Raw genomic sequence first — 17376 nt, 5'->3', positions numbered from 1 at the left:
GGGCCGGGCGCGGGCGCGGGGGCGGGGAGCGGGCGGGCCCCGCGCGGGGCCTAAGTCCCACCCCCGGGGGCGGCGCCTGGCGCCGGGGAGTGTCAGGAAGAGGAAGAGCGCGGCCAGAGGCGGTGCGGGCGCGCGGCGAGCAGGGGCCGGGCCCAGGCGGACGCCGAGCGGGCCACCATGGCCACGGACGAGCTGGCCAGCAAGCTGAGCCGGCGGCTGCAGATGGAGGGCGAGGGCGGCGCCGAGGCCCCGGAGCAGCCCGGGCTGAACGGGGCGGCGGCGGCGGCGGCGGCGGCGGCCGGGGCGCCCGACGAGGCGGCCGAGGCGCTGGGCAGCGCGGACGGCGAGCTGAGCGCCAAGCTACTGCGGCGCGCCGACCTCAACCAGGGCATCGGCGAGCCCCAGTCGCCCAGCCGCCGCGTCTTCAACCCCTACACCGAGTTCAAGGAGTTCTCCAGGAAGCAGATCAAGGACATGGAGAAGATGTTCAAGCAGTGAGTGCCCGCCCGACCCGGCCCCCTACCCACCCACCCCGCGCGCCGGCCTTGGGCCCCAGACCCCCGAACCCCGCGCCGCGCGGGACCCCCTGCCGCCAGCTCTGCGCCCCCGAACCCCGACACAGCAGGGGTGGCGACCCCGCGGCCCCTTTCATTTAATCACGAGGCTTCAGGACCTCCTCCCCACCGCGCGTGTGAGTCTGGCGACCCCCAGGCCCTGGCACGCGACCCCCTCCTCATGGTGACGCGGTCCCCAGTACACCTGACGCGCGCACTCGGTGTGGGGACCGTGCGGCTCTTCTGGGTAATCCCGAGTCCCCTCGAGCCCCCCACTACCACCGTACACGTGAGTCCGAAGACTCTGGGTCTCTGGCCTAGGACCCCTGCCCAGTTAGTGAAGCTTCTCTCCAGATACCCGCGCACACTGCGATTTGAAGACCCCGTGGCTCCCCTTTCCCTCTCCCTAGCGACTCGAATTCCCCACCCCCACCCCCTGGTCAAAAACACCCCCCTCTACACACCCTCCAGCGCCCCAACAAACGTTACCGGTCCCTTCACCCCTTGCCATACACATTGTTTTCATCGGGGTCCTTTCATTTCCTCTGCTTATCTCAGATGCCCCTCAACATAGGTTCTGGGCAGGGACACCCCCCACCCCTTCCCCTCCAATTATTCAGCATCTGCTAGCAAACTGTCATCAAAGACCCTTCAGACCTTCTCACCCCATCCCCATCCACCCTGCTATCCAGGACCCCTGTCCTTGACCCTCGGGTGGTCTCCCTAGGGAGAGACCCCTCCATCCCTGCCCCCCACTCTGCAGGTATGCACCACCCCTTCCCATCCTCCCTTCAGGGCTGGGTTCCCTCCTCCCTCCACACACTGTCCCTCCCTCCTCTTGCCCTAAGCCCTCCCCAGCAGCTTTGCAGTCACTGCCCCCCCAATCTGTCAGAAGCCCCCGTCTCTCCCCCTTTCCCCCACTATGTTCCCTCTTCCGTCCTTCATGGGGTTCCGACACCCCATACCTCCGTATCTAATTTGCCTGGTTGTTCTCACCCCTCCCTTTTCCTCTAATTCCACACATTGTGCCCTTAGCAGATTGGACAGGCACCCCCAGGCCTGCGGCTCAGCCCTCCCCACCCCCCCACCCCCCAAAAAACACTTAAAACCTCTCTGAAGGGACTAAATGGTCCCCTTCTGGTCCATCCTTGAGAACATCCAGTTGGGACTGAGACGGACAGTCAACCTCTTCACAACCACAGTGGGGGGGGGGGGGGGCAGGGGGGGCGCTAGTGGTAGAGTGTTGTGAAAGCGCTCAGCCCCTTCCCTTTGATACCCTTCCCCACCTGTTGTTGCCCAGCCCCTTTTCTGGTGGGGGAACAGCCCAGGGTATGGTCTGGAGTGGAGAGGTGCTGCCACACCTTGGCAGGGCAGGATGGGGCTGTGCGCCCAAGCAGGAAGCCCAGGAACAGGGTGTTTTGCAACCCCTACAGCTTGAGAAAGGCTCTTTCCCACTTCTCGATGCTGCTGCTTCTGCCTTTGGCCCCAACACAGGGGAAGAGGGCTTTGTTTCCCAGACCTGGATGGCTGGGAGCCCCATACTTCTCCAAGGGTCAGCCTGGGGCGGGGGACTGAGTCCTTAACCCTCCTCCGGGCCCTGAGGAGCCTGCTTCTTTGACTCCAGGGTCTTTGTCGGGAGTTCTTCTAAAGTTTCTTCCCCGCCAAAGACTGGCACCATCTGGAGAGCAGGATTTCCAAGATTCCAACCCAAACTGATAGAAAGCTCCTTGAGCCCAGGGCTAGGTATAGATAGCTTCACTGTCTGGAATTTCCCTGTTGAGCCTGCCCCCTGCCTTGGGGGCAGGGAGTTGGGGGGGGGGGATCGTTTAAATGCAGCCATGATCCCTGCGTCAATAGTGGCTAGGTACTAACTCCTCGATTCCACCCAGCATCCCCACGACTAGAACTATCACCACCGTGGCACAGCTGAGCAGTCTGGGCACGGAAGAGTTAAATAACTTGCCGAGACCACACAGCTAGAAAATGACGGAGCCAGGATCTGAACTCAGGTCTATGACTCTAAAAACCACGTTCCTCCTTCTGGGTTTTCCATCACAAACATCTGCTTCCGTGTGGGAAAATGCACTTCGCCAACACCCCCTTCCATGTGCGTGGCTGATTTTCCACCTTGTGGACCCACCACCGTCCCGTGTCTCTCTCTCTCCCAGAATCCTCCTCCTCTTGGGCTTCCACGGCATTCCTACACCCCGCCAGAAAAAAAAAAAAAAAAAAGGACGGAGCTGTTTGGGAGAACCCATGCACCCCCAAAATGATCTGGGACTTGGGAGGCTGTGGCTTGATCAGAAGGGCGCGTGACCAGAGCAATGGCCTTGAAGCTGCATTTGCAGGCAAACTCACTTGCTAGAGAGGCTGCTTTTGGGTGTTAGTTTGACAAGGTTGATGTTGATGAAGTTAGGGGGGAACTTAAGCCCTCCCAACACCCCTGCAAACCAGCTCTTGGCACGACTGACCGCCGGTGTAGGGGGCAGGAAGGGGCCAGGGAGCTGCCCTTCTAGGGAAGGAAGTGCCGCCCGCAGTGGTGGGGGGGCCCTGGCGGGGAGAGAGAAAGCTGCCGGTTTTGTATTCAAGGAAACAAGGCTTCTCTGTGCCAGCCAGCCGAGCCCAGCTGAGCCCAGCTGAGTCCCGGCCGGGAACAGCCGACACACAGGCTGTCGGGAAGGACAAAATCCCTGTTCTGCTTCTGCTGTCCTGGTGGGGCTGCAGCCTCCTGGGTCCAACAGGACCCTGCTGAGAGACTTCCACCCTGGTCTCTAGCTCCCTGGCAGGGAGGAGGGTTGCCCCGCCCTCCTGGAAGCTATTCACCAGAGCTGAGGGCAAGAGATAGGTCATAAGGAACCGGGGGCTGGCCTTCCTGGGGAGGCAGGAGCTAGAAAGCCTGGTCTTGAGTCCTCCTGGCTCTGCCCTCGCTGGGCGCGAGTCTTCCCATCTGTAAAAGGAGCAGGCTGTACTCAGCAATGACCTCCTTCTTTCTGAGAGGTCCTGAACCCTTCTGGATGACAGACTGCCTCCCAGGGCCTTCCGGTTCATCCACTTATTAGCTGGATACTTCCTGAGGAGGGAGACAGAAGGAGAGTCAAGGAGATTGAGGGAGGCAGTCCGCCTCTGACCTCACGACCCAGCTGTGCAGGTGCCGGCTGGGAGAGACACCTCGAGGGTGGACTCCAGCCTTTCCCCCCACTTAGCAGAAAAGGAAACTGAGACCCAGAAAGGTGTGGTGGTTCGCTTGGGATCACAGGGAAGTTTTCAGTGGCTGAACCAGAGCACCCTGGTCTATACACTAAGGATGATGGTCCCTGCTTCTCGGTCGGGGCTGCGAGGAGGTGATGCCTGTAGAGGGCTGGCCTGGTGCCCAGCTCGTGGAGGTCCCCGCGTCCGTGGAGCCTGGATGTTCAGTCCTCCCTCCCCAGGCGGCCTCAGGCTGCCTCAGCACCTCTAACCCCTCTCCCCACCTCTGTCTCTGCCCATCCATCCAGGGCTGTTTCTGGAACCTTCCAGCCAAAGAGGGAATGGTATGACCCCACAGAGCCTCAAGGGGGCCCACCTCTGGGCCAGCAGCAGCCTGCACGAGGCTCTGTGGGGTTTCGTGAGTCGAGACCTGCCCAAGAGGGAGGCAGCCATGTAATTCTGAACCTGCTGTGGAATCTGAGGAAGATGCCCTAGTTCCCTGCTTGGCCAGCCTTGTCCCCAGACGCTGTGTCTCATGACCCCTCCTTGCGTCAGAGAGGCAGGCTTCCCTCTCCTTCTGGACGCCTCTGCCTCCCCTCTTCTCCATTTGCTCCTCCTCCACATGTCCCCTCAGACCCTGTGCCTCACAGCACGTCCCCCGGTGTCCTTCCTGAAAGATAGTATGAGGCACAGTCGTTCAGAGCAGGGCCTTCGGGGTCTGTGGTCCTGGGTTTGAATCCCAGCTGTGGGCCTGGGACAAGGCACCTAAACCTTCCGGGCCTCCGTCCGTCACCCTAAAAACAGGGAGAGTACTGGCACCCACCTCACAGGGCAGTTGTGAAGTCCTTCACCCGGTGCTTGGCACAAAGTAAGTACTGTTCCTGTCACCCGCACCCCCCAGCCCTGGCGGTGGTTGTCTGTGCAGGTGTGGAAGTCGCTGCACAAAAGCTGTCGGCTGCCTCCACTTACCCCACGTAGAGCTCCCGGGCCACCGACAACCTCACGCTGTGGGCCGGAGTGATGGGGACCCGGCATGAGACCCCCTGCCTTTTCTCTTGCTGAACAGACGCTCTGATCGACAGCTACGTGCGGCTTTCATAAATAACAAAAAGTAGAGAAATGAATTCATTATCACTTAATTACGTGGAAGGCAGGTGGCAGAGAAAAAGGAGAGAGCAAACGACACTCTGGAGGGATTCAGAACTGGGACTCCAGCGCCCATCTGTGCAGCTGCGTGGCTCGGGGCAAAGGGTGCTCAGCTTCTCAGCCTCAGTTTCCCCCTGGGCTAGGGACCCTACCTGGTAAAGTTCAGAGGATGCAGCTTAAAAAGTCCTGACGCTTTGTAAAGAGTCCACCATCATGTCCCGCCTGTGGGCTGTTAAAAACATAGATGCTGTGGAAAAACATAAAAGCCCTTCGTCTGAGCATTCATCAAACACGTCTTGTATGAAGTTTCTGCTTGTATTAAGTTCTAGACAATCCAGGGAAGAATAAAGTTCCTGCCGTCAGGAAGCTTAGTCTCATGAACAACGGTAGTAGAGAGGATGGGCCCCGGGGGCTAGAAATTGAAGTTTCCATTTATTCCTACCATGAGGACCAGACGCTCTCATGAGAGATGCCATGGTGATGCCCTCTCCGCAGCCAGCCCCCTGCCTCCACGCCCTCTCCTCATTAAGTGGAGACACCGGGTCCAGTTGTTCCCAGAGGAGCCTGTGTGTATATTTCAGGGATTGAATTGAATCTGAACGACAGCACAGTGAGGTGGGTAGTATCGTTATCCCCATTTGCCAGGTGAGGAAACTGAGGCTCAAGAAGGTTGAGTCACTTATCCAAGGTAATAATCAGTGGCAGGGGCAGGATTGGAAGCAGGTCTGCCTGCGGGGAGCCCCAGAGACCAAAAGACGGCTGTGTGTATGGATGGGAGCCGGAGGGGGCTCTCAGGGCCTCTGCGGGGGGAGGGTGGGTACAGAGGTTAGGTCCTTCCACCTGTAGCAGCCAGGAGCCTGGCTTTCTGGGAAGATGCCCCACCCCTGGGGAGGGAGGATTTCTTGAACTTGGTGCTCACCCTCTGCCGTTCCTCCTTCCCTTCCGCTTCTGAGTCACTGCTCCCCTCCCCCGCCTGGGGACTTTTGGTTCCCCTTTGGTTTGCACCTTCCTGACTGCCTTCTCCTGTCTGTCCGTCCGTCTGTACCCTCTGGGTCCAAGGCCTGGCTTCAGCAGTGAGGCACCAGGCCCTGCTGCCTCAGGGGAGGCCCTTTAGCAAAGCCAGGCCAGCCGGAGGCAGGAGACAAGGCCAAGTCGCTCTGAGACCTCAGCAGGGACAGTCCCCACTCCCTCCTGGCAGCCGAGTTCCCTCTGACTGCCGAGCAGCCCTCTCCTTGGCTGACTTCCGCTTTTCAAGGACTGCAGAGAAGCCAGAGTCCCATGCCAGAAGGGGGCAGCTAGAGCCGTGTGGAGACCCTCATGTGACTAAGACCGTGGCCACTGTCGGCCCCCTCCCTCCTGGGCATTTTGCCTCTTGTTTAGTCCTTTTATGACAGCCGGTGAGATCCTACCTACTGTTTTCACAAACTACCTACTATTGTCACAAACGAGAAGCCTGGGTCCCACAGAGGTTCCGTGCGTGGCCCGTCCAGAGTCACACAGCTAGTAAGGAGTGGGGACAGCGTGTGAACTCGGGTCTGTCCGACTCCAAGTCCCTCGCTCCCATGGGACCCGGAAAGGGCGGCTCGTTAGAAGTGTGGTTGCCCAGGTTCCGCCCCGGGTCTACCCGATCAGAATCTGCGTCCTAACGCTCGAGTGTAAGAAGCGCCAGGCCGCCCACAGGTGACTTCTGCCACTGGCCTAAGGTTTTCCTACAGGGAAGGCAAGTCTGAGCAGTTAAGGGAAGGAGGAAGTTAAATAATAAACACGAGCCTGTGTTAGACGCTCAGTGAATGTTCGGTGCAATCACCGATGTAACAATAAGCGTTAAGAGCCGGCAGGAAGGGGGCAGTGCAGGAATTATTGGCAGGACACCCACCGCTGACGTTACAAGCCCGGGGAGATGGGGCTCAGCGTGCTGTGGTTGAACCCAAGGTTAGCAGGTCCCAAGCCCCGAGAGCCCCCAGCAGATGGCCGTCAGCCTGGGGGGGCCCCTGCCGGGTCCACTAAAAAGCTACGGGAGAGCCATGAGCAGCATTCGTGCACTCGTCCACACGCACGTACACACCCTCACACCCTCACACCCTCACACCCTCTCCTTGGCCGACATGGCAACAGATCGAGTGTCCAATTCTGTAGATAGGGCTGGAGGAAGTGGTGAGTGGCTGGGCTTTCCCCTCATGAGTCAGGCAGTCTGGGGGCGGGGGCACGCAGGACCCCACGGGCAGGGCCGAGCAGCGATCATCGAGCATGTGGGCGGCCACCTGCAGAGGGAGGTGGGCAGGGCCCGCTGGCTGTGACGGCGAGCAAAGCCAGAGTTTTTCTGTTGTCCAGGACTTTCCTGCCCCAAGGGACCTGTCTTCCCACTTCATAGGGCAAAGTGTGTAGAGGCCTAGGAGCCACTGGGGGTGGACCAGGCCTGTGAATGCCGAGACCAAAGCCAGGTGGGCCTGGGGGGTCGTTGGCCCACAGACACCACCCTCCCCAGCTGATTGTCCTCCTGGGGACCCCCGTGGGCCGAGGGGCCACCCACAAAGGCCTGGGATAGGAAGCAAAGGGACAAAATTGGGGTCTCCTGTGCTCCCACCTTCCCCCTCATTCTGCCATCAGACCGCGCAGCACAGCTGGTGGATGGGGAGGCTCGTGCGGGAGGAACCACCTTCCGATAGACCGTTCCAGAGCCAATATGGGCTACCATGAGTGAAGTAGGGAGCTTCCTGTGCCCAGAGATATTCCAAGACCCGAGCAGGAAAACCGCGTTAGGAATCTGACCTTCACGAACGGCTGAATGAGTCACCTCCAGTATCCCTCCCAGCCCGAGATTCTCTCGTACAGGGTGTGTGAGCATCGGGACATAACATGGCAGCTAAAAGCATGTGTGTTTCGTCAGATCGGGGTTCGGATCCCAGCTGTGTCCTTGTCAACCAGGGCTTTGGCCAAGCGGCTTCCTCCCTGAGCCTCTGTCTCCTCGTCTGTAATGGAGGGATAGTCGTGCCAGCTTCGCAGGGTTCTTGTGAGCGTCTGATACGGAACACTTGGCGTTGTGCCTGGCGCTCAGTAAGTGCTCAGCAAAGAGTAGCCACTAAGGATAATATTGTTAGGAAGCAGGGACGCGCACTGTAAGAGCCAGCCGCTGCCCGCTGCCGTAACTCCTGGACATCAGAGCCAAGGCCGGAGGAGCAGCCGGCCGGGCGGGACCTGCTCCGTGCAAGGGTGCAACGAGGCAAAGTCTGTCTGGGCGGTGGCCGTCTACTCCGCTCTCGCTCTCGAGGGTAGATGGGAGGGATTTTGTCACCAGCATCCGGGGCGGCAGCTGCCGAGCCCTGCCCGCCGAGAACTATTCAGGGGGAGGCGGGTAGGAATGTGGGCACGGTGCCAGGGCCCGCAGCCTCCCTCCGGTGCTGCAGAAAAGTGCTGAGCTCCCAGCCCGCGAGCTTTGTTGCCAGTCCTGCCCGATAGAATTGGCCCTCCCAGGCAGGCCCCAGGCCGGGCTCTCAACCCCGCGTCCCCCAGCCCTGCAAGCTTGAGAATTCAAGACCCTCTCTGGGACCAGGAAGGAGAAGGACGCAGACAGGCGGGAAGAAGGAAAGCCTTTGGCTTTGGGGACCCTGCAGTCCACCCGCTGTGGGACCCTGGGCTGGTTGCTGCCTACTCTGGGCCCCAATTTCCCCCACATATCATGAAGCAGATAGACCAGGCTGTGCTGCCTCTCTTGCCCTGATCCCTCTGAGCCACCTGCACCCTCAGTTCCAGCTCAGGGAGAGAGCGATGGATGAGAGGGTCTCCCCAGCCAGGGGGTGTCTCCTGTGTTGCCAGTCATCCACCTGCTGGTGGCACAGTGACAGCCCCCTCCCCTTGTCCCTTCCTTCCTGTGAGAGGAAGGACAGAGTAACCCAGGGCTGGGGCTCCCCCCACCTCTCTCTAGCCGGCGAGGGAGCAAACGGCTGTCCTGCTGTCTGTCCACCTCCCCAAGTGGTGGGGTCTGGGAATCGGGCCTCGTGGGGGGAGTCGTGGGAGCCTCAGAGGAGGGGGAGATGCTGGGGGCGGCCCCGGACCAACTTGCCCACCCCCTGCCTCCAGAACAGTCTGCAGCAAGCATTTCGTCACAGCCATGCGCCATCAGGACGGGCGCCCAAGGGAGAAGCCCTCGTATTTCTTTGCCGTTTTCATTCTTATCAGCACCGTTTTTATGTTGTGTGTGCAAAGCACTTAATGTAGTATCTGGCACACAAAAAGTTCTCAGTGGCCACTGTTCCAACAAAATTAGCAGGCTCTAAGCACCTGTTATGTACTAGGCATTTTATGTTCGTCATCTCATTTAATCTCTAATCCTAAAAGTGGGTAGTAATAACAACGTTTCCATTATTATTACCGTCATTATTGACCGTCTGTGCTAATTAAGTGCTTACCGTGGGCCAGGCTCTGTGCTAGGAATCTACTTGGATTGTCTCTTTTAATCTGTGCCTTTGTCCTGAGTTGGGTCCTTTGAGTTCCATGATATCAATGGGAAAATTTGGGGGGGGGGGGGGGGCGGGGTCAGGTGATTTAACCAGGGTCAGCCAGCCAGCCAAGCGGCAGATCTGGGGTTTGGACCCCAGTCAGTCTCAGCAGAGTTGATGTGGACACAGAACCTTCAAGGCCATCTTCAGTCACATTCACCCTGGCACCTGCTTGATCCAGTGACCCAAAGCCCACCCACCTCAGAGCCCAGGGCACATGATCTCTGCCTGCTCCCTCCAAGCCACATGGTAACAGCCTCCCCCCAGTGTCTCCTCCTTTGGGGGGGGGGACGCAACTCCCACCTAGCACCTGACCTCTGTCACCTCCTCTTGGTGATTGATCCGCTGGCATATGGCCAGCCCCTGCATTGTCCCCTTGGGGCTCAGAGCCTGCCCGGGATAGAGCCCAGACCCAGTCATTGATTGACCTTTGATTGATGCAGGCAGTGGTTCAAGCCGCAGCCCAGCCAGGCCTGGGAGCTGCCAGAAACCAAGAAATACAGAGTCCAAGTCTGTGTCCAAGTTCGGACACGTTCTCTGCACTTCCTCTGACACTGAGCCACCCCCCAGCTGCAGGAGAGATCCGTACACGTGAGCGGTGACTAAAGGCAGCGCTCAGGGGGTGCAGGGGGGCCGGCGGAGAAGAGTGTGGGAACCACAGGGATGGGGTGTGAGTCCCTGGCCAGCTGGTTTCTGAGCCGGTGCCCTCACCCCTACAATCCTCATTCCCTGGTCAGTCACATGGGGAAGCAATCCCGACCCTCCAGGACTGCTGAGCACAGAAGCTGTAAAGAAATGCCTCGCACATAGTAGGAGCTTAATAAAGGCAACTGGATCCCAGTATAGTCACGGCACGTCACGGGGTTTCAGGCAGCGGCCCCTCACCCGACTCCAAAGATGGGAAGAGGGGCCTCTGCCACGACCCCCACAGGGCCCCTCCAGCTTGAACTGGAGCCTGGGACTGTAGGCCTCCCTGACCCTCCTGAGGCCCACAGCCCTCTACCACATCCTCTCGCGTCAGCCTCGCCCGCAGGGACCTCTGGCCCATCTGCCCCCAGCTCCAGCCCCCCCCCTCCCACCCCTGCAGGGGGGGGGACAGAGGCCTCAGGACCTGCGTTCCCTGCAGGGTTCCCAGAGCCTCCCCTGTGCTGCGTCACTCCCAGCCACTGACTCGTGTGTGAACTATTTATACCCCCTGCACATACACCCTGCTGCGTAGCCCCAGGACACACGGAAGCGGGCCGGGCACGGAGCGAATGTGCAGCTTTATGAGCCTGTTTATGAGCTGGGCTTCCACTCCTTTCCTTTACTGCTCTGGGACCTTGGGCAGGTCACTTAACCTCTCTGAGCCTCCATTTATATAATACGGTTCTCACCGGGCTTAAGTACAGTAAAGTTCCCGGCCCAAAGACCGACGTCAAAAAGTGGTTTCTACTAGTTGTTCAAGGTCATGCGAAGCTTATATATAACTAGAGTTGGGGGACGGGGACTGGGGAGCCCTGAAGAAGGCACTGAAATGAAGTGTGGACGTAGGAACTCTCAGACCAGGACACGGGTTTCTGCAGCTCAGCCCCTCAATGTCACTCTACTGTCACCAACACTCACCCAGCCAGCTTGAGGCCTGGGGACTACACAAGGTTTCTCTAGGCTCAGAAGGCCCATTTTAGCCCTGAGACCACTCTCTTCCCAGCCCCCGCCAGGGGGCGGTCCGGGCAAGTGTTTGGTTAGCCTGATAAGAGGGCATGGCTAGGCTGTGCAAACAGTGCCCACATCCGTCATGCTGTGATATACTCTGCACTCAAGGCACCTCCCCGGCCAGGGGACCGGGCCTGGAGGCCATCTCTGACCCAGGCGCTTGCCACAGGGAGGACAGTCAAGAGAGGTGTTTAGACAACACACACACACACACACACACACACACGGTGTCCCTGCGTCTCCTGGACCTTTGGTGGAAGAAAACAGACCTGAAATGTGCAGGCACACTTTTATCACCTTATCAGTGTTCCAGCCCTTTCCAGCCACCCAGCCATGTCCCCACCACTCGCTGCACAGACTGTTCCCTGAGCTCGCCCCAGGCCACCTCCCAGAAAACGAGAAGTGGACCTCCCTCCTGTGACCTCTGGCCCTGCCCTGTGACATGTGGTACCTTCTGCCTCTCCTGAGTTGGGGCAGGAGTGGGGGAGAGACGGGGCCAAGATGTCCCTCGAGCGCTGGTAGAGGTGCTAGGCTGACCCTGGAGATAATGTCAAAGCCCCCCCCCCCCCCCCCCCCCCGCAGTCCATACCCCGTGGAATCGTGAATTCTTTCTCCCTGCTGGTTCATGTCACAGTCAGTGCAGGGAGGCTGCGGCTTCAGCCACAGTGTTCGACACGTAAGAGGCTACGGGCCGTGTAGGGAGTCCCTCATCATCAGAGATAACCAAGCAGAAGCCACAGATCCGGAACCCATTCCAGCTGCAATGGATAGGATGACAGGCTCCTTGCAGCCCAGCCTGTGATGCTCTGACCGGTCAAGTCTGAGGTGTCAGGACGTCCCTGGCCTCTCTCGCCCCTCCCACAGGTACGACGCCGGCCGGGACGGCTTCATTGACCTGATGGAGCTGAAGCTGATGATGGAGAAGCTCGGGGCTCCGCAGACCCACCTGGGCCTGAAAAACATGATCAAGGAGGTGGATGAGGACTTTGACAGCAAGCTCAGCTTCCGGGAGGTAAGTGTGCTCCCCATGTGGACGACTGAGGGGCTTGTGCTCGACCGTTGAATGGCTCATAGTTGGCTGAGGGACGCTCCGGTGGGGATCCTAGAGCAGCCACCGTGGGGATCCTGAGGTGCCTGAAGTGAGAGGGACATCCATTCCTTCATGTAGTAAGCACTTACGGAGTGACTTCTGACCCTGGGTGCAGCTTTGGAAGTCCAGAGAAAGGCCTTGTGCTCCAAGGGCCCTGGAGCACAGAGGGGGAGATTCCCAGGGACTGAAATGGCAGAGTGCCGTGACTCAGGAGAAGAGGGGGACAGACGGAGGAAGTGACACGACTGTGGTCCGAGAGGGGCCAGGCTCTGCGCTGGGTGACTTCACACCCTGGATCTCACTGGGTTCTCACTCTGGGACAGGAGTCAGGGGCAAGCCTGTTCTCTGGAGGAGGCAATGGAGGCTCCCAGCCAGATAACAGCAGCACTGGACCGCAGGCAGCCCAGGCCGAAGGACAGGGGCGGCCTCCTTCGGAGAACTGGCAAGAAGCATAGAGGAGGCAGGACGAGAGAACGGTGGTGGGAGGACGAGTCCAGGGAGGAAGGTGCAGGCAGTGCAAGAGGATGGAGGCAGGACACGGGTTCACAACCTTCTTTTGTCACTTTCTGCCGCTGAGATGTGGGGGCGAGTTTTTTCCTGGCCCCTGAGTCTGCCTCATTCTGTAAAATGGTCACAATCGTATACTTTCAGGACTCAGTGCGTGGAGCTGTTTTTTTTTTTTTTTAAGTTTACTTATTTATTTTGAGAGAGAGCGCAGGGGAGGGGCAGAGAGAGAGGGAGAGAGAGAGAATCCCAAGCAGGCTCCGCCCTGTCACTGGAGAGCCCGACGCGGGTCTCGAACTCATGAGTCCTGAGATCATGACCTGAGCCGAAATGAAGAGTCAGCTGCTTAACTGACTGAGCCCCCCCAGGCGCCCCTAGTAAATGGAACTTCTGAGCAGATTAGTTTGAGGAGCAGTGAGACAATGGTACGGGGTAGCTTGGGGCTGTTCGTGGGATCTGAACATGGGCAAACAGGCCTGCAGTAGCCCCAGATCCTGGGAGGGCGGGAGATGTGTCACCTTGCCTCCCATTGTACAGGTGGGCAAGCTGAGGCCCAGAGATGGAGGGGCCCAGAGCATGGAGGGGGAGAGCCCAGACCTCTGGCCCCATGCCCCTCCCTGACACCTCGTGCCTTTTCCCTTCCGCAGTTCCTCCTGATTTTCCGCAAGGCAGCGGCTGGGGAGTTACAGGAGGACAGCGGGCTGCACGTGCTCGCCCGCCTCTCCGAGATCGATGTCTCCACCGAGGGCGTCAAGGGGGCCAAGAGCTTCTTTGAGGCCAAGGTGAGGAACCAGAGGATGTGTGGGGCTCGGGGGGGTAGGGGGTGGGGGTCCCCCGACCCTGGCACGAGGAGAGGGGTGGCCGGGGTGTGACGGGACCCGAGTTAGCACGAGGGTCAGTGCTCGTCCTTCCTGTCCCCGCTGAGGAGCGGAGCACTGACGCCCGGGCTGGACCGCGCGAGGCCCACAGCACTCCTGGCTTCTGTCCCCTTCCGGCCAGGCTGTGGTCCCTGCCAGCTTCTCCTCTGTCTCCCTGGCCCCCGGGCAGGTGAAGGGCGTAGACTCTTGAAGAGTGGACACGGACCCCTCTGTGCTGCCCCTGGCAGACCTGTCCTTGAACGCTGGGCCCAGGAGACAGCAGAGCAGGCCCAGCTCACGGGCCTCCCCCGGCCTGGAGGGGGTGTGGGCCCCAGAGGCCGTCCCCGTGCACAGCAGGCTCCCCGTGCAGCACGTGCTCAGGTGGAGAGAACAAGTAGGGCTCCTGGATTCTCCGCCCCCGGGCACCTGCTTTCCCTAGTTTCTCTCTCTTCCCATGTTAGCTAAGAACATTCCTTCTGAAGGTCACCTCCCACCTCCCTCTGCGCTTCTGGGGTTGGTGGGCCATTTCAGGGATCGTCAGTGGGAACAGGTGCGCATCCGGGCTTCTCGGGACGGGAAACCCGAAGAGCAGCATCGAAAGCCCCCCCTTGCGGGACTTAACACTAGGCGGTGGCCACCGAACGCACGTTCGAGCTTCCACCCCGCTCGGTGAATCCACGAGGCCAGTTGTCGGGCAGCAGACTCTGAATGGAGAAACTGAGGCCCAGGGCCAGAGCCGGTGCGAGCCGGGCGTGGGCCGGCGGGACACCTGGGGGCAGATCCCTCTCCCGCCCTGCCTGACCCACCTCGTCCCCACTCGGCTGTAGGTCCAGGCCATCAACGTGTCCAGCCGCTTCGAGGAGGAGATCAAGGCAGAGCAGGAGGAAAGGAAGAAGCAGGCGGAGGAGATGAAGCAGCGGAAGGCGGCCTTCAAGGAGCTGCAGTCCACCTTCAAGTAGCAAGGGGCTGCGGCCTGACCGCTCGGCCCCGGCCCCCGGCCCCCGGCGCCCGTCCCGGGCCGCAGAGGCGGGCAGACCGGAGGCCAGGCCTGCATCCCGGCTCCATCCGAAGGGACCATACTTAAAACCTAAAGCGTCTGTGAACGGAGCCAGCGGAGGGGTGTCCAAGGCGGCCCTGCCTCCCCCGCTCCCCCCCCGCCCGCCCCCGCTGTTCCCGAGGCCGAGACACCGGTGCTGGCTCCTCGCCTGGCCCAGCCCTCCCTGGCGATTCCTGCGCATCTGTCGCCCCCCCGGCCGTCCCTCTGCCTGCTCCAGTATTGCAGCGGCCCCGAGCCCAGCTCCTGGCCCTAGGGTCCCCCCTGCCCCAGGTGCCTGCCCTCCACACACTCTCCTCCTCCCTTCCCAGAGGCCTCCTGCCCTTAGCCTCCAGGCCACACTGCCCCCCCGGGGGCCCTGCACCTCGGGGAGGCGCTCCGGAGCACAGCACGACCCAAGGGGCTGATCAGAGACACGAGGGCTTCCCGCCCCCCGACAGCCGACAGCCGTTCCTCCAGCCCCTGCCTCCTCTCTCTGCCAGAGGGGAGGGCGCTTCTCTTTCGGCGAAGGGACCCGGGCCCTGGCACCCCGTGCTCACACGGAGACCCCGGCCCTCTGGGGCCTCGCCAGGCAGGGTGAGGGGGCAGCTGTGCCCATCTACCTCACGGGCCCACACTCTGCCGGCCACGCCGTGGATCGCGGGCAGGGAAGGCTCTGGGGGCAGAAACGCCACCCCCTCGTCTCCCTGGAACAGCCCGAGGGGCCCAGGGGCTCTGGAGAGAGCAGGGTGAGGAGGAGGGATTGGCCCCTTCACTGGGAAGGAAACTAGTGTCGGGCTCCATGCTCCCGGAGGCGTCCGGGAAGTGCTTTCAGTGGTTTGCACGGACCAGGCGGCGGGGAGCAGGGGCCTGGCTCGGCCCTTTCACGCCATCCTTCCCCATGCGATGTGCACCGCCCTGTCACCAGCGATGGGACCCGTCCCGTCACCCCCACCCCCTGAGGAAGCATGGGGACCCCGGCCCTCCCTGTGCCCATCCCCAGCTGGGCTGCGGCCAAGCCTGTGCCACCAGCCCGGTCCTGCACAGCTCCCGGCGTGCTCATTTCCGTGTGTGCGTGTGTGTGCGTGTGAGTGTGTGTGTCCGTTGCCGTGTCGTGAAACTGTGCCCGTCACCCAGTCCAAACACGTGAATGGCCACCAAGGCCACGGTTATGCAACTTTCGGTGTGTGTCAAGACAACGTCACTGCTTTTTAAACATGACAACTCTTTATTTTAGTAAAATGCCCCCCAAGAGTCCACAAAACTCCTGTTGGATTTGCAGAGGTTTTATTTTTTTGGCCTTAGAATCTGCAGAAATTAGGAGGTGCTGACCCCAGTGCGGCAGCCTTGGTCCTGAATTGCGTTTGCCTTAGCGGATGTGTTTATACAGATGACTATAAAAAGTTCTTTTCCTTCGGCTTCTCGCGTTTTTTTCCCTCCCTTCTCACCTTCCCCCAAAGAAAGCTACTTTTTCATTTGGTGGTACAATTATTTTTTTTAACTAAAATAAGATAAAATTCTATATTCTTACGTGTGTGTGGTTTTTGTTGGTTGGTGGAAGAGGGGAGGGGCTGGGAAGGGAAGGAAGGGGACCAAGTCACCTGGGTGCTGGGGCAGTGCGTGCTCAGGTGGCCCCCATGTCACATCAGGGACCAGGGAGGAGAGTCTTCCTAATGGAGGTTGAGGGACGCCCACCCTCTATCACCAGGGACTGCTCTAAACCCCGTAGCTCATATATATATATGTATGTATGTATGTATGTATGTATATTTGCTAATTTAATCCTCACACCCAGCCCATGGGGGGGGGGGTGCTGTTTTATTTCCCAGAGACTCTCCCAGAAGCACACAGGCTGGGGGAGTTGGGGGGGCCGCATCCAGCCACCCTGCCGGGCGGATTCAGAGGAGGACACGCACCAGGAGTGACACCAATACTCTGAGGATCCTAGATGGATGCACCCGAGGGCCCCCGAGATTCTCCCGCACAGAGACACCTCAAGCCTCCCCACCCCCAAGACATACACACACACACACACACACACACACAGGCTGTGGTGATAGGCGATGAGGAAAGACCTGGGGTGCTCCCTGTGTGGCTTTGGACAGATCAGGCTCCCACCGGGTGTCAGTCTCCTCATCTGTCCAGTGCAAGGGTGGCCTAGGGTCTCTAGGGTCCTCCCAGCCCCGCAGTTTCCAGGTAGGGGGTGCGACCTGACTTGGGGTGTGGGAGTGTGCGATCAGGCTGGGCATCGCTGCCCCCAGGTGGACATGGCTGGTACTGCAGCAGCCAGGATGCCATTCCGACCCCCCCCCCCCCCCCCCCCCCCCCCCCCCCCCCCCCCCCCCCCCGGCCCCTACCCCCCGGCCCCTGCCCCCCGGGGCTCTGTCACAGACCCTGCACGGGGAGGACATCATCCTTGGAGTGTGTTTCCTGGAGAATGCCACCCAGTGCCTACAATGCCACCATCATTAACACAGCATGTTAGGTTAAGCGTTGCCACTCGATACTCCTTTCCCAAGAGATGAACATCAGAACCCCTAATGTCCTAACTCAGAGGGTCTCAGAACGAAAGGCAGAGAGGACCCTGACAGGGAAGGGCTAAAACTCAACCTCTAGAGCCCTCGCCTTCCAGCTGACCCGGTGATGGATGTGGGCCTCGAGCCCTCCAAATGGGAGGACACAAGCCAACGGTCCCACACCGGGACCCTCCACCAACAGGGCTCCGCCGGGGGGGGTCCCTAAGCCTCGGCCTGCACAAGACCCCCACTCCAGCCCCAGCGGAGGGAACAGGCTGAGATGCGAAGAGGCCTGGAGT

At 60.2% G+C, this 17376-nt stretch overlaps 1 protein-coding gene across 1 annotated transcript; it reads left to right on the top strand.

The window, feature by feature from the left end:
* Nucleotides 1-101: 101 nt before the first annotated feature.
* EFHD2 (EF-hand domain family member D2) lies at nt 102-16089 on the top strand. The gene is made up of 4 exons (XM_049618031.1): nt 102-494; nt 11942-12089; nt 13319-13453; nt 14356-16089. The coding sequence occupies exons 1-4, from the start codon at nt 178-180 to the stop codon at nt 14485-14487; spliced, it is 732 nt and encodes a 243-aa protein (XP_049473988.1). The 5' UTR covers nt 102-177; the 3' UTR covers nt 14488-16089.
* The last annotated feature ends 1287 nt before the right edge of the window (nt 16090-17376 follow it).

Source organism: Panthera uncia, assembly GCF_023721935.1.
Source record: "Panthera uncia isolate 11264 chromosome C1 unlocalized genomic scaffold, Puncia_PCG_1.0 HiC_scaffold_4, whole genome shotgun sequence".
NCBI lineage: Eukaryota > Metazoa > Chordata > Mammalia > Carnivora > Felidae > Panthera > Panthera uncia.
The sequence above is the reverse complement of the archived record's forward strand: the minus strand, read 5'-3'. Positions and strand labels throughout refer to the sequence as shown.